Source organism: Gopherus flavomarginatus, chromosome 19 (assembly GCF_025201925.1).
Source record: "Gopherus flavomarginatus isolate rGopFla2 chromosome 19, rGopFla2.mat.asm, whole genome shotgun sequence".
NCBI classification, from domain to species: Eukaryota; Metazoa; Chordata; order Testudines; family Testudinidae; genus Gopherus; species Gopherus flavomarginatus.
Window position 1 is genome coordinate 6784589 of NC_066635.1, and position 24621 is coordinate 6809209.

A 24621-nucleotide genomic window follows, 5' to 3' on the forward strand; every position below is an offset into this window, starting at 1 on the left:
CTCCTGGGTGCTCCCGGAAGCGGAACCTGAGCTCGGCGCTGTTACTGCTGCAGGATGAACGCGCCGCCGGCCTTCGAGTCCTTCCTGCTCTTCGAGGGGGAGAAGAAGTGAGTGCGGGGGGGCGGGGCCCCGTCGCTAGGAGAGCACGACCCCCCCCTCCGAGCCGGGCAGCCCTAGGGACCCCCCCCGGGCCCTCCTTCCCCGCGAGCCAGACACCCCCCGGGCCCCTTTCCATCTTCCCGCGGGCCGCGCCATTCACCCCCCCACCCCGAGCCGGGCAGCCCTAGGAACCCCCCCCCCAGGGCCCTCCTTCCCCGTGAGCCAGACACCCCCCGGACCCCTTTCCATCTTCCCGCGGGCCGCGCCATTCACCCCCCCCCGAGCCGGGCAGCCCTAGGGACCCCCCCCCCGGGCCCTCCTTCCCCGTGAGCCAGACACCCCCCGGGCCCTTTTCCATCTTCCCGCGGGCCGCGCCATTCACCCCCCCACCCCGAGCCGGGCAGCCCTAGGGACCCCCCCCGGGCCCTCCTTCCCCGCGAGCCAGACACCCCCCGGGCCCCTTTCCATCTTCCCCCGGCCGCGCCATTCACCCCCCCCCGAGCCTGGCAGCCCTAGGGACCCCCCCCCGGGCCCTCCTTCCCGCCGCGCCAGACACCCCCCGGGCCCCTTTCCATCTTCCCCCGGCCGCGCCATTCACCCCCCCACCCCGAGCCGGGCAGCTCCAGAACCCCCCCCCCCCCAGGGCCCTCCTTCCCCGCGAGCCAGACACCCCCCGGGCCCCTTTCCATCTTCCCGCGGGCCGCGCCATTCACCCCCCCCCCGAGCCGGGCAGCCCCAGAACCCCCCCCCCCGGGCCCTTCTTCCCCGCCGAGCCAGACACCCCCCGGGCCCCTTTCCATCTTCCCCCGGGCCACGCCATTCACCCCCCCCCCCCCGAGCCGGGCAGCCCCAGAACCCCTCCCGGGCCCTCCTTCCACCCGAGCCGGGCAGCGTCAGACACACCCACCCCGGTCTTCGTCCGTCCCCCGAGCTGGCTCGGCCTGTTCCTTGGCGCGGGGGCTGCTTGGCTGGGACACCGGCCGCTGCCGGCAAAGGCGGGTGGAATCGATTCCTCCTCCTCTGCTCAGCTGCGCTCTGTGGCCACGCGGGTGCCAGCGATTGCAGCCCCCTGGAACCCGCCTGTGGACTCCTGCTTGAGAACTGCTGGACTAGACGAGCTCTTGAGGGTCCTTCCATCCCTACATTGCTGCTATTGTAAAATCTCAGTGGGCAGAAGGACTTAGAATTAGGTGACAGACCATAAATCTATTTCCAGCTTAGAGATGTTTCATTTTTGTTTCAATTGTTTCATTGTGGGCTTGGCTACACACAAAACTCCAAAGCACTGCCGCGGCAGCGCTTTGAAGTGCGACCGTCCACCTCTCCGTGGGGATTAGCTTGCAGTGCTGGGAGCTGCGCTCCCAGCGCTGGGGCCCTGTTTACACTGGTGCTTTGCAGCACTGTAACTTGCTGCGCTCAGGGGTGTGTTGTTTTTTTTCCCACACCCCTGAGTGAGAAAGTTGCAGCGCTGTAAAGCGCCAGTGTAGCCAAGGCCTGTGTGTACACAGTCCTAGGACATGCAGTCAAAAACAAGCATGTCCCAATCAAATCCTTTCATTTCAAACTCCTGCTCTCTTCTGCCGTGACATTTGGTACATATGGCTGTGTTCTGGCAGCTGCAAAATGACAATCAGTGAGACATGCATTGGTTGCACGTTGCACCTTTTACCTAGTCTCTGCGTTGCACAATCAGTCAAAGGCCTTGGCTACACTGGCGCTTTACAGCGCTGCAACTTTCTCGCTCAGGGGTGTGAAAAAAACACCCCCCTGAGCGCTGCAAGACACAGCGCTATAAAGCGCCAGTGTAAACAGTGCCGCAGTGATGGGAGCACGGCTCCCAGCGCTGCATGCTAAACCCCATGAGGAAGTAAGAGTACATGCAGCGCTGGGAGAGCTCTCTCCTGGCGCTGCGACTACACTCACACTTCAAAGCGCTGCCGTGGCAACGCTTTGAAGTTTCGAGTGTAGCCATACCCAAAGTTATGGATTAAAGTCAGGAAAAAGAATTGACAAGGTAAATCTTCCAAAAAATTATCTGTATTAAAGGGTAGCGTCTACTAAATAGATAATTTAGCAAACAGCTCAAGTATAAAATGTTTGTGGGTTTACAGTATTCATCATGAAGTGACATTTAGACACTATAATTTAAAAACTAGTGCAACTTTGAGGTTGACGAATTATTCTGTATTTCACCCACAGAGCTTTTAAAAATTATCTGCTAAATTACTCTTTTATTAGCGCTCTGTGCAGAGGAATCTTTGGCACATTAAAAAAATTCTCCCTTGCCAATAGTGTAGAGCTACAGCTGTGTGGGAAGCAATTGCTATTACAGTAATTCTTAAAGAAGTAAACCGGGTTCTGAAATTCATTAGTTTTCTTACGTCACTGTTGTGCTGCTTTGGCAATGCTGTAGGAATTACATAAACTTTTCCTTCCGCTGAATCAAAGTATCATTATGATTCCGTATTGATTTCATAACTTTGTTTATCCAAAACGGGTACAAAAGGATCTATCTGGTGTGAATCTAAAGAGAACCATTTATGACTGAAAGCCTAGAACGGTTTGGTTTGGTTTGATTTGATTTGTTAGATAACATCACTTGCTTTAATGCCAATATTTTTCTTTTACTCAGGATCACAATTAATAAGGATACAAAAGTACCAAATGCCTGTTTGTTTACAATCAACAAGGAAGACCACACACTTGGAAATATTATCAAATCGTAAGTAAAACCAGTTCCTGTTGCATAGTTCTAATGGTGATGCAGTAGCTTACATTTAGCTGGGAAGATTGCCAAAGTGCAGTGTGTGACAAATCATAAACACTGGATAACTAGCTGTTTCAATAGCATGTTTGGGTGATGCCCACAGGCCTATTTGCGGTAGTTATGGATGTGAAATTGACACCCACTTCTCATTGTGGCCCTTGTTACCACCCCGTGTAAAACTTTGAGCTAGGGGTGTGATTTCTCTGCTCGTGTTCACATACTGGGGCTAGCTTCTAGCGTGAACATAAATAGCAGTATGGCCGCAGTAGCACTGGTAGCAGCAGCGGCAGACATACCCCGCCCCAGCCCCCTGGTTTCAGGCAGGTTTGTACTTCTGCCGCTATGAGAGCTAGCAAGAGTATGTGTACATGAGCATGGGAATCATACCTCTAGTGCAGGAGTGGGCAACTAGAGCCCAGGGGCCACATCCGGCCCTCCAGACATTTTAATCTGGGCCTCGAGGTCCTGCCATGGAATGGGGTCGGGGGCTTGCCTCGCTCTGTGCAGCTCCTGGAAGGAGCGGCATGTCCCCTCTCCGGCTCTTATGCGTAGGGGCAGCCAAGGGGCTCAGCACATTGTCCCTGCCCCTAGTGCTGCCCTTGCAGCTCCCACTGGCTGGGAACCACAGCCAATGGGAGCTGCAGGGGTGGTGCCTGCAGATGGGGCAGTGCACAGAGCAGCCTGGACGCGTCTCCATGTAGGAGCCGGAGCTGGGACATGCCACTGCTTCCAGGAGCTTGAGGTAAGCAACTCTCCGAGCCTGACTGCCTCCTGTGCCCCTTCCTCAGCGCTGATCCCCTTCCCACCCTCCAAACTACTCGGTCCCAGCCCAGAGCACCCTCATGCACTCCAAACCCCTCATCCCCAGCTGGAGTCCTCACCCTACCCTGCACCCCAACCCCCAATTTCATGAGCATTCATGGCCTGCCACACAATTTCCATACCCAGATGAGGGCTAAAAAGTTTGCCCAACCCTGCTCTAGCACACAGTGTTAGCAAATAGCCTGTAACTTTTGGGCAAATGTGGGAACTCTTTCTCCACCCCACCCCACCAAATTGGCAGACGTTCTCACTTTGCCATTTCCCCTGCTATTACTGGGCCTGATACATCTCGGTCCCTTGTAGTCTCTGCCTGTGGCACATAATAGTCTAGTCTTCTGTGGGCTGTAATACATTGGTCTAATTTTGGTTGTTGGGTTTAGTGCAAGTGCTGGGGGGTGGTAGTGGCCTGTGATATACAGGAGGTCAGAGATGAACCAGGGACCCCGTCTGGCCTTAAAATATGACACTCAAGCTGGGTGGCAAAGGTGCAAATGCCTACTTTTTATTTTTATAAATTACAAATTAGCATTGTAGCAATACACACTGATTCTAGTGAAGCAAGAAACTATTCATTTAACAGTATAGGAAATTCAAGAATCTCCAGGGCTAAACCAGGTTGACTTCACGTGGTTGGACATGGCAGGAGCTAATCCATTCATAGCTGGTGATGCAGTAGGTCTTTTGCGTAAGTCCCTTCTGTAATTTATAAGCTCAGGACAGCAGCATGTGGCCTCCAGTGATAGGAGTAAATACTGCTGCCTTTAAACTTGGGCTCTCTGCATCAGATTATTGAAGTGTGCTTTTGATAGCTCTTCTGCATAGATTTTTGCTGAAAATGATTCCAGTTACACCGTGGTGCTTCGTTCACACAAACAACACTGCTCAGTTCTTGCTATTAGATGGTCTGCCAGTGCTTGCCAAGCATTTCCCATTTCCCCTGCTGTTCCAGGCCTGGATCTCTAAGGTAGGAACTGTCAATATTGCCAAAATGTGCAGTGGTTTTATGAAATGCATGTACTGCGTCTTATTAGGATAAGAAAAAGCTTGCTCTCAAGGTGAGATTGGCATGGACGTAACATTTCCTCTAGCCCTCAAAAAAATCTTTATGGAAAAATTCTCCAAGGATTGAATTAGCCTGTTAGAAAGGTGTGATATGTGGCAGACCCAGCTTCATGCTTTGGGATCTTACAGAAATTTTGCAGCTAAACTGTTTAAGCCATCTGTCTTGTACCCTCTAAATGCTTCCCTTCCCATTTCAGGCAATTACTGAAAGACCCTCAGGTGTTGTTTGCAGGATACAAGGTCCCACATCCTCTGGAACATAAAATCATCATTCGAGTTCAGACCACTCCTGATTACAGTCCCCAGGAAGCTTTCACCAATGCTATCACGGACCTGATCAGTGAGCTCTCCCTTCTAGAGGAGAGATTCAGGGTAAGCTTGCTCTTCTGGCTAATGTGAGGAAAGTTTCTGAAACTGTGACCTGTTTTAAAAACAACAGTTAACCTTACAGCTGTTGCTATCATATGAAAAATGTAACTTTTATGAGCTGAATTGGACTGATCTGAACACCCATGTGTTTTTTCAACTTAGTTGAATCATAGTCAGTTTTAATATAATCGCAGCAACTAATGATATCTCAAAGAATAAAGTAGTTGACACACAAGAAATCCTTTGAAAGTTTTCCTCTTATGTAAATGCCTTACGTTTTATTAATTACTGGAAGGGAAATGTATGACTATACATTCTCCCTCAGAACATTACCTGTTTTCTACCAGGCAGCAGGAGATGCACATATTTCTGCTGCTGATTTAAACAATATTTAATCATAGATTCTTATACAAAGTCATCTCTTTAATATCAAATTATTTAGAGAGGAAATAAATGAGATCACTTTCTGGTACAAAATTCCTTTAAAACAGGCTGTTTCTTTTGTTTTACAGGTTGCTATCAAAGATAAACAAGAAGGAATTGAATAGAAACATGAACTCTCTCTTTTGACCTGGACTGTGGTGTTTGTTTTCATGATAGTGGATGTGACTACTTCATTGAACCACTTCTTTAAGGATTATTTAAAACTTTCAGTAAGAATTAATGTCTCTAATTTCACTAATTTTTAGTTAATTTGCCCGCAGTATTGAGAGTTCTGTACAGGATAAATTATTTGCAGATAGGATGGTAAGTGTATGAGAAGTCTTGTATTATTTGAGCTATTACACACAGCTTTAAAAAAAGTGTGAGACTTCCACAACAAGTTTAGAGCCTTTGATTACTGTTTATAAAGAGGTAAGATTTAACAGCTGGGTAGTCTCCATGTTGTTTTGTCTTGTGTAGCAAGGAGCAGGTTAAAGTGACAGCTTTTTCACCAGGTAGTATTGGGCTTTGAAATTGTACTTCCAGAACATGATTAACTGCTGAGCAATGCCCCTCCTAGATCTATGGCAGCATTCCTTCCCATCCCCAGAAGTCATCTCTTCACTCCCAAGTTACCAGGTATTACATTTTATTAAGTATCATTTCTATAAAACAAATACACATTGTGAAAACTCACAGTAAAAGAAACTAGGCATTGTCAATGACAGCATGTGTGCCAAGTCCCTTTGCGTTTTCTCTCTTGCATGATAAGGGCTGGTTTAGAAAACTTCATGGTTACTCTTGGAAACAATCACTAATACTGCACTATTTCAAAACATCACAGGAATGAAATTTTCCATAAAGAACAAGCTATGTTTTCTTCCATACTGCTGCTATATTTACGCCAGTTAAAGCAATCAGGTAAGTGAAAGTAGGGTCTGTCACCACGTTGTTTATTAAGACTTCAGTCAGCAGCTCCCCATTTGCTCGCAGCTCTGGCCACTCGAGAATCTAGCAAGAGAACAGATTACTTTGTATAAGCTTTTCTGAACTAAAGCTTGGTTTGGATTTACCTGTTTAGAAAGGAAAGGTACAGTCAGAAAACTGCAGCTACCCACCCTATCAGAAATGTACATTCTGTGCAAAGCCTAAGTCTTTGCTGCAGGAAGGTATAAAACAGGTTGAGACTGACCCCTCAGTCCATCCCTTTATACATACCAGTCATGGTAAGATTATATAAAAAGTTTGTAAGTAAGTGTATAGGGTTGTGGAGTAGCTATTGGCTAACAGCATGCAATGGCAGCAGTCTGGAAGAATCACTTACGAACAGTACATGCTAACAGTTAGGGCCTCAGTTGTTGGGAGTGTATCAACTCCAATCTAGGACAGTAAACCCATTATAGAGGATTATTAGGCAATTAGAGATGTAAGCTTGACCACAGATTTTCAAGTTAGCTAAAATCTCCCCTTGTTCAACAGCTGTAGTCTTAACTCAGGTTTTGATACACTGGTTTAACTGAGGAAAGACAGTAGGTAATGCAGAGAGCCCTGTTCAAGAGCAGCTGTTCTGGGGGGAATCAAATTTTCAGAGCTGGTGGTGAAAAAACATCAAGTATGACTTGGTAGGTGAGAAGCCTTTCAGGAGGAAGAGGTTAAGAATACGCTATCAAAATGGCACCAAGAACATGGGAAAGGCAGAGACGTACCCCACATTTAGTTCTCTGCTGACTCTTACCAGCCCCTTTTAGAATTAAATTGAACGGTCTGAATTTTAAAAAAATTCTCTTCTTAAAAGAGCCACCTAATGAGAGATTTAAACTCAGGTCTGTACAGCTGTTAAGTAATTTGTCTTATGCCTCCTGTTTGCACAGCCTCACTGATGGGGAATATTGTTCAATATAAAAAGCAAAGGCCAAGGCCTACCTGTGTGGGAGCTATTCTGCTCTCTGAGCGTTTTCCCTTGGAGGCCCTCCAGGCTGAAGAGTGCTTGCTGAGATTGTACATCCACACGCTTCCCTTCTCATCACCACAGAACACAGACTCTGCAGCTGCAAGCGCAAAGGAACCAGGGCAGTGTTGAGAGATCTGATGGCCAAGACCAAAACCATCTCCACCCTCTACCACTCATTCACCCCTTCTGGCAGCAGCCATAGCTTAAGAGGGGGAGACAGAGCCCAGTATAAGGAATGTCACCTTCCAGATGAAATGTGTCCCATTCTTAATTGCTGCAGAGTGTTAGGTAAACCAGCCTTACAAAATTCACTTCCTATTATTTTTATGGGCTGGCCAATAGCACCTCCTTAGTATGATATGATGAGTGGATTTTGGACTCAGGCTGGTAAGTTGGTATGACCATTTCACAAGGCTGAAATGAAGTCATTTTAACATTGGTCTTGCACTGCTAGCATCTCCATTGGGTGCCTCCAGCCAACAGCTGGTCTTTGTTATGAGGCACTCGCTGCATAAGGCACTAAGAGGGTGGATTATTTTAAGATTCAGGTTCCTCCCAGAAATGTGTCACTGTTAGTGCTGGCTGGAAGTTCTACCACACTGCCCACCTGCATAGTAAGCGCACCCCTCATTTCAAAGTGCTTTGCAGACATTAGGTACTAGCATTTTACAGAGGCAGCATCAGAACAATAACTCAGGTAAGGATTTTAGGCCTAGCCTTACTGCTGATACCTTAGAAGGTACAAGTTAATAGACCTTGCCATTTCTGCTTTACATACCCTGCCCAAGTCCTTTCCCAACAGTAGCTTCTTGAGTCCCCTCCTCTGCATTGTTCATTTATAGGTAACAATGGTGGGCTTACCTGGACAGGTGCTGAGGGTAAGGTAGGGCAGGTCTGTCGTAGACCACTCCAGTTCAGCTAAAATAAGCGCAGGTCGTGTTCTCTGACATGATTTCCCCTGTGCCTCAAATGACTGACTCCAGCTCCATAAGTAGATAGACCCTGTCTTAGAACTCTTAGAAACTGGAGGAGAGAGCAAACAGCGTATCAGGAATGAATGGCCTAAAGCATTCAGCCATTTATTTCAGAACACTCAGCCCTCTTTAAATACTGCTTTTCTGACAGTAACATGGCTCCCCATTACAAAAGAAATCCAGTCACCATGTGTGGTGATAGCTGAGGGACCTTTCTAGCCATCCTAGCCTTAAGCAGACTAATTGATTTTTCTACCCCACAGTACTTTAAAGCAGCACTCAAGGACTCTGGAGCTAGTGGGGCCTAGGAAGCAGCTGCTGAAAACAGGCAGCCAATGTACTGCTAGCTACTATGAAGGCTGAGAAGTTTAGTGGACAGCAAGGTAGGGTGTGAATTTATAACACATTGTCCACACAGGACGTTAATGCACTGTAGCTAATCTCACTGTGCACAAAGTTACTTAGTGTGAGTGTCCACACAGGGAGTTAGGGCAGAATAGCTAAGTTCACACCCCAGCTTGCTGCATGTGTGGACAGGCCCAGAGAGCCAAACCCTGCCAGATTTCAGGGTGGGAGTTAAGGTCCCTGAACCAAGAACAAGCCATCTGCCTTTCATAGCTAGAGACTCATCCTTATATTAGGAATGTAACATTACCATATTCACGGTATGTGGCGCCAGTCCCAAATCTGTCCCAGCCCAAGTATTATAAAACCTACTGAAATGTTCAGCCACAGCTGTAGTACAAAATTAAAGTTGTTCCAGTCTTCCTGAGACCAGGGTATCATGACTTACTTCCTACACGCAATATAACTGTGCTTATGGCAATCTGCCTCCAACTATCTGAGTTCATACTTACCCACAACATCCTTGTTCAAAAAAGCCAATCCATCCACTCTGTGGGAAGCTGTTGCTTCTCCTTTATCATTAGGAAACTGGAACGCCACTTCAAAAGGCCTGATGAAAAATTGAGAAGTTAAAGAGTGGTCAGCTATTGAATAAACAAACCCTCTCCAAGCACCATGTGACCCTTTAAACAAGACAGTCTCACAGAGTTCAGTGATGGAAACACAGTGCATCATCGAACCCTTGTCAGTGCCTAGGCAGGATCATTCCCTAATACGATCTATTTCTTGGCCCATCTAAAACTAGGCCTCCTATTATGCTGTGATAATCAGGTCCTGACCCCCAAGGGAAGAACAGAAGGTTTAAACCCCCAACGATGAGCAGTTGAAGCAATTGATAGTACACAATCAAAGTGTATTGAGTAAAGTCTTTTAGGAAAGCCTGTAATGTGCTGAACTTGACGGGTTTTATAAGAGATGGATACATACCTGCACTACAATTTCAACTGCATCTCCCAAGCCAGGTATTTTCAAGAACCTGGCTTCAAGTAATGACCCATTGTCCAGTCAGGAAGAGACAGCATTAGAGTTAATGGAAAGCTATGAGGGGATTTACACACTGAATAAACCCTGGACTAAAAGGGGGAGGGGAGTCTTTTAAAAGTAAGCTTGTGTCTGAGGGTTTTTTCTTTTAAATCTGGAAACTGAGGGACAGCCTTCAGGCAGGAGGCTATCTGTGAAACCTGAATCCCCCTAGAGTTACAGGGTACTAGGGGAACCTGTTCAAAGGCATTAGGTAGATTGTTTTTAGAAAAGGGACATTATCTAATGTGGAAGTGGAAAGCCTGAGGTTAAGCCTGTGTCATTTGTGTCTGTCTGCTTTCCCTTACTATTTCATTTCTGAAGCGGTGGGTTTTCTGTTAAATGAACTTTTTGTCTATTTTTATCCCAAACAGGTCGCTGTTGTGCTAGGAACGTGGGTGCCAAAGTGAATCGATAACTGAGGGCTGGTTTCATGCCTTTGGGATGACAAACCAGAGGGGGGCAGTTTGAGGGTCTGCTAGTTAAGAACTCAGGGAGGACATATCCGTTGGTGTCACCCTCCAAGGAGTAACTAGCTTGGTGAGAACAAGGTGAAACCTTGTGCTTCGGAGTTCACTACTGGAGTCAGGGATCTGAGCATCACACGTGCCAAATAACTGCTCTCTATACCTCTTGCTGGGGTCCACCATCTTGTAAGAGCTGAGGAATTATATACAGATCTAATAGATTTTCCTCATCTCAGCCCTCTATAATCAAAATCCCAAAGCCCTCAGAATGCTTATGAGTGTGGAAAGTGAATTTGTGTCCCAGACCCATAGTTCTTACCTGCTCTTCTGTGGCTTGTCCAGTCTAATATCCCAAGCAAAACAACCTTCTTCACAACCAGCCAGCAGGAACTGATCTGGGCAGGATGGGACCAGGGCAATCCGTAATGGAATAGAGGCAACTTCCAGCACCATCAGTTGGCTGGCAAATAAAACGGACACTTAATCCAACCTCCTGTAACAGTTGCTTCTCAGGAGAATTTAACTGAGTGCATCTTGTTTCTGAACACGTACCTTGCTTTGAAGTTGTAGTCACAATCCGGAACCCCAATATCCCAGAGGCCAATTCTTTTGTCATAGGATGCAGCTGTGGGGGACAAAAAACAGTACCCAGTAGTTACAGACCATTACTTGCCAACGTTTCTTTCTGTTTCACTTAAAAATTCCACCTGGCTCACATGACATGACATTGCACAGCTGTGTCTCGGGTGAGGCCATTAACACAGCATCAGCCATATGGGCTTTGGCCCAACTAACAAAGCAGCCAAGCCCTATCTTGTATGAATTTACTGCTGGTGAAGAGTGCCAGCTTGCTAGCCCTGGGGCCCTTTATCCACAGCACAGGCAATGCAAACTTCCCCCACAGCAAATCTGTCTTCTCAAGGGAAGTTAGTTTTCCAGGCCTCTGAGAAGGCCAATAAAAGCATCAATGCCAGTTCCAGGCAGTGTTGTTTTTGTTACTTGTCCCAATGGACTGCGACCCACCAGTTCATTACACATACTTGATTAATCATCACAGAACCTCCCACTGTGGACACTAGGCACCAAGTACAAAAGATTTGAAAATCTTTGGCAATGAGAGCTACGTGGTACATTTCCAACAGAGTCTTCAGAAAGTAACTCAGACCCTAATCAAATGACGGCCCTCAAACTACCACTACTGGCCACCAGACCATCCTTCAGGGACCAACTGTTAACACCTGCAAAAAACCCACAACTCTACAAAATAAAATGGCCCTGCCTCCATTCCAGATCCCTGTGGTTGTCCAACTCAGAACAATTCTCCAGGTGAAAGTCCCCCTCAGCTGAGAATCAGATAGAGTACCTATCTACTGAGCTGGCTAGCCTCTCCATTTTAAATTCTTGAGCGTACTTTTGAGACTGTCCATTAGTTTTGGATGCTTCCAGAAGTTGGGCACCCAGAACTGGAGGATTCCAAAGTTAGTGGATGCTTCTGAAAGTTTAAGCCTTCATGAATTCATGTGGCACTGGGCACACAGCAGGCTGAGTCGTTTCAGACGCAAGACAATGTACGGAATGCAAAAAAAAGAAGGGTTGATCTGGACAGAAAATACAACTGTAACTTGTAACCCAATGGTTATTACTGGCTGCTCACTGAGCACCAAACCGCGCTCTCTCTACCCAGGCAAAACTCGCCTCCATGTCAGGATCTGGCCCTGAATAAGGTCATTAATAAGAGTGAGTAAAATCGGAGGTCGCTAAATTTATTTAACAACAAGTCAAGGCACAGAATTTGATTTCTTCAGATCAATGAAGAAGCCCAGGGTAAGCTCACTCATTTGACATGGGGACTGAGTCACAACTTCTGACCCACAAGACACAGCATGGTCGGTCTCACCCTCCTTACGCCTCGGGAGGGAAGGTTGGGGTTTTATGTGGTCTCGAGGGGATGGCTGCCCTCACGGGCGAGACACTGCACCTCTAGAGCCAAAAGCCTGAGCTGCTGCCACTGGAGCGGAAGAATCAAGGCTCTATAGCAGAAGGCTGTAACAATTCCTATCCTCTGTGGATAGACACTGAGGGGAAACTTGTACCACACCCCCCAGTGAGGTACATGTGCTCCATGTGTGTCTCAACACTCCTCCATCCACATCAATACCCACCTACCAGTACCTGCTACAACACTGACCACCACAAAAGGCCTCCTTATTTGGAAGCAAGGCCTCTTCCCTGCTACTAGAGAGATGCAGAATTGGAGACTTACTAAAGAGGTGTGTCTCGCAGCTTGGGCTGAAGCAGGCTGTAGCAATGGGCTTTTTGTGAGCCTTAATCTCTCCGTAGCAGAAATCAGCCGATACATGAATTAGCTTTACAATTCCTCTTCTCCCAGCTGCAGCCAGGATATTATGTTTTTTTTTCCGACCGTCATTAGTTACCATGGTCAGAGTTGTCCATGCAACGGTGAAAAACTCCTAGGACAGAGAGAGATGAGAATTTGTGAAAGGTAACACAGGAGGATGACTGTGAGGTCACAGATTAGATCCCAATCTAGGGAACTAGTGAGAAGCCACATTTTGAAATGACGTGAATATTCAGTCAGGGGCCATACATGTCAGACCAAACTTAAAGGGAAGAAACAAACTGCAAAAGCAGGACATGGATCCTTCTATGCTGTGAAGCAGATTCAGCAGCCTACAAGTGGGGTAGCTAAGTTTTAGCCTGTATTATTATTTTCAGGATCAACAAATGACATTTTCTGTCTGTACCCATCATTTTAATGCCCATCCACCCTTCTAACAGGCTGGTTTGTAACATAGTTATAGTCACTGTACTCCTGCCCCTACCTCCGCAGGAACTTTATACTTTTTCAGCACGATTCCGGTCTCACAGTCGATAAGACAAACAGATTCCCCTCCACATGTGGCCATGGTTCTGGAGGTGCTCACTACAGGGTCTGAAAGGTGAAATCCCAGGGCTTGTGGTTAGACCTTTGCTCATTATACTAACCATAATCATCTCTCTGTTACCCAAAGCTCCCCCTGTCTGTGCGGTACTGGAATGATTCTGGGGGCTGTCATCTCTAGGGAGGTTAACTTGACACAAAATCCACACATGCAAACCACAAGAGAATCCTGATCTATTTTATAGTCAAAAATGTAAGTAGGTAGCAGTGGAAACTACTGCTTGAAAGGGGAGGGGTCTAACACATGAGTCAGTTGGGCACCCTTCAGCAAAGGGTTTGTGGAGTCATTCTGTGAAGCCGGCCCACTGCAAAGTGCTCTCCAGGTGCCTTTGAACAAACTCACCTTTCCTCGCCCCAGAATCCAATGGCGGCTCGAAGACACAGGACCAGAGCTGCGTTTTAAAATCCTCCCGGCTGTTGCCTTTACTGTGACACTGAAGAAAATGCAATGGCTCCAAACTGATAACTTCCTGCAATAAACCTCGCAGTTAGAAAACATGTGCCAGTAACAGGAATAGAAGATCAGAGGCCTTCTACTCCAAGGGCTTGTTTAAACAGGACATCAGTGACTAGCTCAAGAGGCAGATGGATCTTAGGTGTTTACACAGCCCCCGTCACTGCAGCTAGGAGTTGAAATACAGTGTTAAAGAAAGGGCAGAATACTTCGTATAAAAGGGATCTGCTCCTGCGCACACAGGTCCCAGCGGCTTGTACTAGTGTGTTACGCACCTAGTCATCATCTCAACCTTTGGGAAGGTTTGCATATAAACTGGGAGGTCTGCACAAGTCTCTGAAGGGGATCAGACTAGAGGCTGCATTCTAGTCCCCTCCTATGGGGTGTCCCACAGCCTCAGACCCAGCTGCTAACCCTCTCTCTGGGCCTCTCTACTTTCCAAGTCCTTACCAGTGTCTGGACATTAAGTGTTCTAGGCAGCAAGGCATTCCCTTCGGTAGCCTGACTAGAGTCCATTAGGGTTTTGAAGACAAGAGCTCTGATCCTGCGCTATATCCATGTTGGGCGGAAAGGTGGCTTTATGCCCCAATTATGCTCCCCTGATCCTGGGACTGGCTGAGAAATGGGCCAGTTCCTGCTGTATGTTAGAGGAGTTTCAGGGCTCTTTTAATTTATTTCCAGACACTTATGGCACCAAGGGGTTGCTCTGCTAGGCAGGAATCAGTGGGGCACAGACAGAATCCAGCTCTGCCTCCTTCCTCCCAGGGAGGCTCCCTACACCAGGAAGAGGGGTGGTGTCAGAACACCCCACACTGAGAGAGTCCTCCCTTGTTCAGCTAAGCCAGCACAGCTCGCTGCAGCTGCTCGCTTGTGCTTCAGTGCGAGGGGAGACTGAAGTAACACGAAGCAGTGGACAGTGTCCTCTGTACATGAACCGTCCAAAAACAATTAAGGATTCTTCAAGCAAGGCTCTGCCTCACAAAACGCTTTTTGCTCATTTACCGTGACAAATCCGCCAATTCTATGGTAACGTTAGAAAAAGAAATTCCAACAAGCTGGAGACTTTACACAACTGGCACAGGGATTTCTTCCCCCTTGCTGCCTTTCCTCCACATCCCTGGGAGCTGAGCACATACACTGATCCCAAATCTGGAATGAATCAGTGTCACTGATTCATAGAGTTTAAGGCCAGACGGGACCAGATGATCTTCTAGTCTGAACGCTGGTATAACACAGACCATTACATTTTACTCCTATATTGGGCCCAATAACTTGAGTTAAACCAAAGCAGTTCAACTGACTAAGTGGGATATACCCAAATGATCCCAGCACTGTGATGCAGAGGAAGGCAAAAAAACCAAGCTCCATGCCCATCTGGCAGGGTAGATAAAAATCAATTATTAAAAACACAAACAAAAACAAACAGATTTTTTTAAATTTAAAAGCAATATTTTTTTTAAATAAACTTATTTAAAATTAAATTTGAAATTGACAACCTATGTTAAGGCCTAAACTTATTATAATCTATTAAAATAATTTAAATACAAAAATTAATATTTGCCACCAAATTTTAAAGAAATTCACACCACTGAACTGGCTGAAATAGCTAAAAAGTACAAATGCAAAACACAATTACAACAGATGATTTAAATCAAGGTTTCCTGCCTGTCAGTTCAAATGAGGATTAAAATTAGTGATTTAAATCAATCCCCCTTGCAATCAGACTAGGGGAAAATCCCTTCCCAGCCCCAAATCTGGTGATCAGTTTGACTCTGTGCATGCAAGGAAGGCACAGCAGCCAAGCATCTAGGAAAGAGGATTTTCTGTACCACCTCAGAGCCATCCTGTCCAGTGTCCCATCTCCAGCTGTGGCCAAACCCTCATGCTTCAGAGAAAGGCAATCTCCACCCCCGAATCCTTCGGTCAACTGTGCATCAGGGAAAACTGCATGAATCGTTAAGATGCCTTGAAAGAGCAGAACCTTCCCATCCCCCCATCTGAACGTGGATCCTCTCTGTATGCCCAAGAGGCCAAAAACCAACCCCAAAGGAGAATGATCAATGTACCTTGTCTTCTAGGTTCTTGACCGGGGTTATGGTCAGAACCCTTTTGTCCTGCTCCTGGCTTTTCTGCTCCTCTGTCAACTGGCTGGATCTTCCGTGGCTTTGTCCTTTCGGAGGCTGTTCTCCATTCCTGTGAGTCTCTTCGGCCACCTTGGTCTGTTGGTTCGATGCTCTTGGTCTATCGGGAGTCGGCTCATCCTGTGAATGGCCGGACTTTCTGGGACTAAGCACCACTTCCTCCTCAGTGTTACACTGGGACCGTGGCCTTTTGCTCACGGATCCCGCTGTTGAGTGAGTCCCTCTTCTCTTGCTGGGGATTAATGTGACCTACAAGACACACTGGCAATGTACTGGGTTGTTTCTCGCCCCAGCCAGCATACAGACAGCTTGTAATTCACAGAAAGTCCTTCACCCAAAAACTGATTCCCTTAAATGCCCAGAGACTGGGCTCCTAAATCTGGCTAGTCTTCTGGGATACTAACCCTGCCTTCACATTCCTGGGAAAGCTTAAAGCTAGCACCACATGAAGGTGCCACTAGCTTGCAAGGTTTGTTAAAATAGGATAATACCTGAGATGCTGCCTGAGTTACAGACGGGTAAGTTTTGGATGCAACTGATGAGTATTGTTGAATTTGTAAGAAAAATCAATTAAAAAAAAAGTTAACAAAACCAACCCCTCATTTCAATTTGGATTTCTCAAAGTCAGCATGCAGCCGCTGCATATCATCCCAGAGGTGGCTGCATTTTAGTGACGAGTGAAGCAAGCCCTGTACTAACGGAGAGGCAGCCTGGTCCAGTGGCTATGGTACTGGAGAAGGAGTCAGTTGACCTGTTTCTGCCATTGCCCTGCTGTGCCTCTATTCGCTCTTTGTCTTGTTTGTTTAGGTTGTAAGCTCTTCGAAGCATGGACAGTCTCTCACTATATACACCTACATCACCAATCACGATGGGGCCTTTATCTCAGGCTGGGGCCTCTAAGCCACTACCCAAATACAAATAATTAATAACAGCAGCATTAATTTTGTAAAGGACTTTAAGATCCTTCTAGATGAAAGTAAAAACATAGCTGGAGTGAGCTGTCTTTACTTCCCTGATGAGGTTGCAACTGAATCTGCTAAGATCTCCTAGCTGCAGAATCCTTAGTAGAGAAATATACTACTCACCTGCAGCTTTGTTACATCAAGATCATAAAGCTGACCTCAATGCAGTGTGTAAAACCTAACTAGAAAAGCAGCTGTGCGTGGTCCCTACTCTTTAATGCAGTATTCTTTTTAAAAAAACAAGAGTGTCTTGACAAGAAGAATCCCCTGGAGAATCCTTACCTGCGCAATATCATCATCTCCCACCTCCCTGGCGTTTTCTGTAGTCTCCTCCTCATTATCTTCCACCCTTTCTTGTGTTTCAGGATTTGTGTTCTCTTCCTGTCCCAGCATGGATGCCAGCAACTCCTCTGCAATCATTTTCACCTAGCATTGCAAGTACATTTTTAAAAGGTGTCACTTAATGGAGGTCAAAGGACAAGAACATCCTTACTCAACTATGCAATTACAGTTTGTAATAGGGGAGGGTGTTTTTTAACATTTGCTTCCATTAGATATTTTGTGTGTACTTACTGGCTCACAGGCAGGGAGAGTGAAGCTTTCTCTTTACTCACAGAATACGTCCAGTATGGGAAGCAGCAGTGCAAGATGCCCCATGCTGCCACCCTCCTGTGCCTCATTCCTGATCTGAAGGGACCACTGCTAGGAGGTTGGAATTTGGCCTCATTCAGACTATGGCCTCTCTGCTGAGGCTGCTAGCAACCAGGGTCAGTTACGATAGTTTAAAGACGGCTCTTTTTAGAGTCAGAGAAAGGAGCAGTGCTTGACAATACAGTGAGCCCCGACGAAATACTGGTGACGCAATGAAAAGATAGCCAACTGAAACCCATTATTAGCCAAAGACCAGTGCATCGGAGCAACAATTGCGACTCATCGACCAAGGGGCGCACCGGGACACCGTGAATGGCAAGTGATAGATACTGGTGACCTGGGAGACCAAAGTGAACAGGCAGAAATGAGAGATTAGGGTGAATTGTCTGCATTAGCACAGCAGAGTTCTGCAACGTGGTGAAATACAAGCCTGTCTGACTGCAATCTTAACCTCCACGTAGGACTTCTGCCATTATGTGTTTTGTTTTACTGGGTATGTCTGTGCCACGTAGACCAGGCACCCCACTCTGTTACTGATGCCAATGGGGTCATCTGAGGAAGGAATGCAAAAGCAGTAATGCTAGACAAAGAACAGATGGAAGCCTAGGGCACATGCAATTAAAATACTCAAACAAAATATGCGCACAGCTGCCATTAGCTTTAATGGGAGCAGTGCAAAATGAGCGGTGAATACACAGTGGTTGCCATTAAAATCATTTGCCGCTTGCAGTGACTACTGTATTTCTAGTACTTAATCACTGTGAGCACCTTAACTACTGGCAAGTAGAAAACAAAGGCAGTAAAGACCATCACTCCATCTGGAATGGAATTTATTGCTGGCGCTTGTGTAACAGCCGCCGTTAATTAGCACGAAAACCAAAGACGGATACTGTGGATATTGTCATTTGCAGGAGCGCCCCTGACCAGGAATCATTAGAGCAGTTTAACCTCCTGGGTGCACAAAACGAAGAGGCAGAATCCTGGTGTCGGGCAACTCAGAAAAAGCTCAGAAAGATCAGACACTTACCCTCCATCGGGTAAATTCACCAAGGGAGCTGGGTCCGTATATGACCTGGGTTTGTGCAGACTTCAGAAACTTTCTCCTGAGGAACTTCACGTGCTCGGCTGAATACTTCTCAGGGAGTTGGCTCCGGAAGTGTCTCTCCCAGTGAGCTGTGACCTAGACAGAGATATTTGGTTTACTGAACTGGATACTTCATGGAAATCAGAAGGCTTCCTACTAAAATTGCTCCAGAAATGGCCAATCCCTAAGACCAGGCACTGCTCTGTTTGCCATTTCCTCGATCGGGTGCTTGTATATGGAAAGCATACCTGAAAGAGGTACGTTACTCTGGAAAGGTTGAGACCCACATACTGCTGGGTTGTTGCAGTAAGTCCAGAAAAGCTGAAGGCCCCTGACACACACAAGCTCAGCCAAACCCATTGACTACAGGCTCATAGACTTTAAGGTCAGAAGGGACCATTATGATCATGTAGTCTGACCTCCTGCACATCGCAGGCCACAGAATCTCACTCCCTCACTTCTGTAACAAACCCCTAACCTATGTCAGAGTTACTGAAGTCCTCAAATCATGGTTTAAAGACCTCAAGGTGCGGAGACTTCTCCAGCAAGTGAGCCGTGCCCCACGCTGCAGAGGAAAGTGAAAAACCTCCAGGGCCTCTGCCAATCTGTCCTGGAGGAAAATTCCTTCCTGATCCCAAATATGACAATCAGCTAAACGCTGAGCATGTGGGCAAGACTCACCAGCCAGCACCCAGGAAAGAATTGTCTGTAGTAACTCAGATCCCATCCCATCTAACATTCCATCACAAGCAACTGGGCATATTTACCTGCTAATAATCAAAGATCAATTAATTACCAAAATTAGGCTATCCCATCATGCCATCCCCTCCATAAACTTATCAAGCTTAGTCTTGAAGCCAGATATGTCTTTTGCCCCCACTACTCCCCTTGGAAGGCTGTTCCAGAACTTCACTCCTCTGATGGTTAGAAACCTTCATCTAATTTCAAGTCTAAACTTCCTAATGTCCAGTTTGTATCAATTTGTTCTTGTGTCCACATTGGCACTGAGCTTAAATAATTCTTCTCCCTCCCTGATGTTTATCCCTTTGATATATTTATAGAGAGCGATCAGATCTCCCCTCAGCCCTCTTTTGGTTAGGCTAAACAAGCCAAGCTCTTTGAGGGCTGCCAAATCCCCCCTGCACTAAGGGGAATTCCAGGTGGAAAGATTGCCAGCTTTGCAGCCCCTACACACCAGCACAGCTGGCATACAGGTGCTGCTGGGAATCCCAGAATCGGGGCCCATGTCTTGTAGTGCTGAGAATGATGATTTAAATTGGGGGCAGTGGATGGCCGTGAAGGCTGGGTGAAGTGAGTGGAAGGAGACTAATGAAAACCAGGAGAGCAATCACGAATTGGTTTCAGAGAACAGGAGGCCAGTGAAGAGGACTCTGAAGTATTTACAAGGACTGTTCACACTGCAGATGGAACTGTACTACTGTATTTAAACACGCCGACTGCCAGCATAGTTTCAATGGCAAAGTGGAGAACGGTGGCTGAACCATTAACCTGCATATTGTATTGTATCTACCGTAGAACCTCTGAGTTACAAACACCAGAGTTATGAGCTGACCGGTCAACCACACACCTCATTTGGAACTGGAAGTACACAATCAGGCAGCAGCAGAGACCAAAAAAAAAAAAGCAGCAGCAAATACAGTACTGTCTTAAACGTAAAATACTAAAACAATAAAGGGAAAGTTTAAACAAAAAAGATTTGACAAAGTGCTTGTTTCATTTAAATTAAGATGGTTAAAAGCAACATTGTCTTCTGCATAGTTAAGTTTCAAAACTATATTAAGTCAATGTTCAGTTGTAAACTTTTGAAAGAACTAAAAGGTTTTGTTGAGAGTTATGAACAACCTGCATTCTGAGGCGTTTGTAACTCTGAGGTTCTACTGTAAGTCTAAGCTATTTCTTAGGCACGCCTGGGGAAACATTACACATCTTACCTTGCTGGTCAGCTCTCGGCTGTTGACAACTCTCACATGATTAGCTAATTTGGTGACATCCTTGCCATTGAGTAGCCGAAGATTTTGTAAAAGAAACATGACCTTATAGTCATCATTGGTCTAGAAAACGGATACAATGTTTCAGTTATGGTGATACATATGATATTCCCTTGAACCAATAATCATTGTTTGTTTTTAAATTACAAAATCACCAGGAAGGAACTGAAGAGATTTATTCCACAACGGGCACTTAATGAAGTAATTTAGCACCGCATAAGACTTCCCGATCAATGGAACATATTTGACAAGTAAAAGCTTTTTCCTGACAGCCAGCCCTGGAAACTCAACCGGGAGTCTGAAAGTCACGTTCGGCTCTTTCCTGTTCATACGTCACCACGACTAAAATCTCTGCCAGTAGCTACACCAGAGAGACTTGTGCAGATATGATGGCTGGCAGAATTTGCTTCTGCGCGTAGAACTCACTTAACTCTTCTGCTGATGACCTCCCTCGCTCTCCCACAGCTGTGGCACGTCTGCAGCGTTATGTGAAGTACAAAGTAGCAAAAGGGTTTTTGTGGTCCCCAAGATCCCTTTCACACTTAGCACTTCCATAGAGTTTTCCATCTTCAAAGCGCTGCACAGAGGAATGATGTCAGAACACCCTGAACAAGCAGCCCTGGGAGGGAAGTTTCCGGTAGCTGGCCTAATGACTAGTGCACTGGACTAGGACACAAGAGACCTGGCTCTGCCACTGGCATCCTGGGTGACCCTGGGCCCTCTGTGTGCATCAGTTTCCTCATCTGCACAATAGAGATAATGCTACTGACCTCCTTTGTAAAGCACTTTGAACTCTACTGTTGAAGAGAGCTATATAAGGTACTATTATTATTTACTTCTCACTCAATATACTGCTTATCACATAAGGATGGAAATTGTATCACTCACTGTCAGGTACACATTGTTTTCATAGTTTAGCTCCTCCAGCAGTGGGAACTGCTTCAGGACAGTCACATCTTCCAGTTGGTTGTTACTGCAGTTTAGGACACGCAGGTCTGGCAGGCTTAGATTAGCAGGTAGCTTGTCCAACAGATTATCAGAGAGATCGAGATTTTGCAGATGTCTCAGACGGGAAAACAACCGGGGGTCCAAGTCTCCAGTCTTTAACTGCAGCTTGGATAAGCTGAAACAAAACAAAAACAGAACACATGCTGTCTCCAGTTCCCCAAAGACGGACACATCTGACTTTTAATGGATATAAAGTCTCATTCTGCTGCACTTCTCACTCAGGCAAAACTTGCTGAGTAAATCTCACTGACCCTACATTAACTTTTGAGTGTAGCGCTACAGGTTTCAAGCACAAATCTGAAGACAACAAGGAGAGACTTGTTAAGTGTAACCACAAATCTGGTGGATGAACAGTAACCATTGCTAACATCTACAGGCAAAACCTGCACCTGTTACTTACTGAGAAAACACAGCCATTTGTGACACTCCCAATTCACTGAAAATAAACAGTGTAACGACTGTATCTTAATTCCCAGGCCATGCAATCAGTGGCTCACTACGAAACAAGTTATAGTTCCTCTGAACACCTATTGCTCATACTATTCCATATCCTATAATGATAAATTGTAACTGTAGCAATTTTGATGCATGTCTGTTGCTGAATTCTTTGGGTTCACATCTTTCAGAGTCCGCACTTGACTTCTGAAACACTATTTCCAAAAGAGAAATAACATAGAGTTACTTCCTCATCAAACTGTCTGTTGTATCCATTTACATCACATACATGGCGGCCAGACCCACAGAAAACATTATACACCTCTATCCTGATATAACGCAAATTCGGATATAACGTGGTAAAGCAGTGCTCCAGGAGGCAGGGGGGTGGGGGGCAAGGCTGCGCACTCCAGTGGATCAAAACAAGTTCAATATAATGTGGTTTCACCTATAACACGGTAAGATTTTTTGGCGCCCGAGGACAGCGTTATATCGAGGTAGAGGTGTACTCTTCATGCACCTCAAAGCACTTCCCTTTCTAACCACTAAACCATCTTGCCTGGGATCAGCCCCATGGCAGTTTTCAAACAACTGACCAACTTTCAAAAAAAAAAAAAAATACATGATGTTTTACTTTCAATATATAAAAGCACGCTATCAAAGTGTTCCAATGTGGAATTCCACCTCCAAGTCCATGATGGCCCGAGGTACAGAAAGGGCAGAATCCTATCCTAGAACAAGCAGAAGTTTATAATAGTTGTGAACAACTGGTCCTATAAAAAAACCAAACAGGTGTTTCATCCCATTGGAGAAATGGGAAATTCTTTTTCTAAGGGGACAGAGGACCTTTCCCACCGGACATATCATGAGAGTTGGGGTCAGACTGGTCTAGTTAAACCTTTTCATTACAGTCCAGATTCTGATGCCCTTACTCACAGCAAGTAGCACCTTACTCCGGGAGTGGTTCCCATTAAAGACAATGGAGGAAAGTGCTATTTAATGTAAGGAGATCAGAAGCCAGCCCTCCTTAAACAGTTCTGCAGTAAAATACATGGCATATGCAGAATATACATGTGGGTAAAGATCTTACAATTGCAGATAATATGACTAATTCTTGCTTATTCAACCTTATAATGCCGATATTCCATATTTTATAATGTACATGCGTTATTTCTAGGGCTGTCGATTCATCGCAGTTAACTCACACGATTAACTAAAAAAATCGCGATTAATTGCACTGTTAAACAATAGAATACCAACTGAAATTTATTAAATTTTTGGATGTTTTTCTACATTTTTATCTATATTCCGTATTGTAATTGAAATCAAAGTGTATATTATTCTTGATTACAAATATTTGCACTGTGAAAGATAAACAAAAGAAATAGTATTTTTCAATTCATCTCATACAAGTATTGAGGTGCAACCTCTGTGTCCTGAAAGTGCAATTTACAAACGTACACTTTGTTTTGTTACATAACTGCACTCAAAAACAAAACAACGTAAAACTTCAGAGCCTACAAGTTCACTCAGTTCACTTCTTGTTCAGCCAATCGCTAAGACAAACAAGTCTGTTCACATTTACAGGAGATAATGCTGCCTGCTTCTTATGTACATCACCAGAAAGTGAGAACAGGCATTTGCATGGCTATTTTGTAGCTGACATTGCAAGGCCTTTACATGCCAGATATGCTAAAAGTTTGTATGCCCCCTCATGCTTCATCCACCATTCCAGAGGACATGCTTCCATGCTGATGACGCTTGTTAAAATAATAATGTGTTAAGTTTGTGACTTCTTGGGGGAGAGTTTTATGTCCCATGCTGTTTTACCCACATTCTGCCATATATTTCATGTTATAGCAGTCTCGGATGATGACTCAGCACATGTTCATTTTAAGAACACTTTTACTGCAAATTTGACAAAAACGCAAAGAAGGTACCAATGTGAAATTCTAAAGATAGCTACAGCACTCAACTCAAGGTTTAAGAATCTGAGGTGCCTTCCAAAATCTGAGAGGGATGGGGTGTGTTGCATGGTTTCAAAAGTCTTAAAAGAGCAACACTTCAGTGTGGAAACTACAGAACCAAAACCACCACAAAAAGAAAATCAACCTTCTGCTGGTGACACCTGACTCAGATAATGAAAATGAACATGAGTCAGTCCGTATGTTGGATTGTTATCGATCAGAACCCGTCATCAGCATGAACACCTGTCTGTTGGAATGGTGGTTGAAGCATGAACGGACATATGAATCTTTAGTGCATTTGGCATGTAAATATCTTGCAACGCCGGCTGTGTCAAGAGAATGCCTATTCTCATTTTCAGGTGACATTGTAAACAAGAAGCAGGCAGCATTATCTCCTGCAAATGTAAACAAACTTGTTTGTCTGAGTGATTGGCTGAACAAGAAGTAAGACTGAGTGGACTTGCAGGCTTTAAAGTTTTACATTGTTTTATTTTTGAATAAAGTTATTTTCTATACATAATTCTACATGTGTAAGTTCAACTTTCATGATAAAGAGATTGCACTACAGTACTTGTTTTAGGTGAATTGA

General features: G+C 45.5%; 2 protein-coding genes across 3 annotated transcripts in view; one reads left to right on the top strand and one right to left on the bottom strand.

Annotated features, from left to right (window-relative positions):
- POLR2J (RNA polymerase II subunit J) lies at window positions 1–6267 on the top strand. The gene is made up of 4 exons (XM_050929137.1): window positions 1–107; window positions 2732–2821; window positions 4948–5122; window positions 5632–6267. Exons 1-4 carry the CDS (start codon window positions 55–57, stop codon window positions 5665–5667), a joined length of 354 nt encoding a protein of 117 aa, XP_050785094.1. The 5' UTR covers window positions 1–54; the 3' UTR covers window positions 5668–6267.
- The window catches only part of LRWD1 (leucine rich repeats and WD repeat domain containing 1), a 22501-nt gene continuing 4054 nt past the window's right edge, over window positions 6175–24621 (bottom strand). For both annotated transcript variants that reach the window (XM_050929101.1, XM_050929100.1), the window contains exons 3-16: window positions 21511–21745; window positions 20566–20685; window positions 18557–18709; window positions 17161–17304; window positions 15842–16165; window positions 13665–13791; window positions 13203–13312; window positions 12623–12830; window positions 10912–10984; window positions 10679–10819; window positions 9325–9422; window positions 8355–8516; window positions 7466–7590; window positions 6175–6553 (exon numbers count right to left, since the gene is read on the bottom strand). In XM_050929101.1, coding sequence (XP_050785058.1) covers window positions 6413–6553; window positions 7466–7590; window positions 8355–8516; window positions 9325–9422; window positions 10679–10819; window positions 10912–10984; window positions 12623–12830; window positions 13203–13312; window positions 13665–13791; window positions 15842–16165; window positions 17161–17304; window positions 18557–18709; window positions 20566–20685; window positions 21511–21745 — 2161 coding nt within the window. In that variant the 3' untranslated portion in view covers window positions 6175–6412. The remainder of the gene's footprint in view (window positions 6554–7465; window positions 7591–8354; window positions 8517–9324; window positions 9423–10678; window positions 10820–10911; window positions 10985–12622; window positions 12831–13202; window positions 13313–13664; window positions 13792–15841; window positions 16166–17160; window positions 17305–18556; window positions 18710–20565; window positions 20686–21510; window positions 21746–24621) is intronic.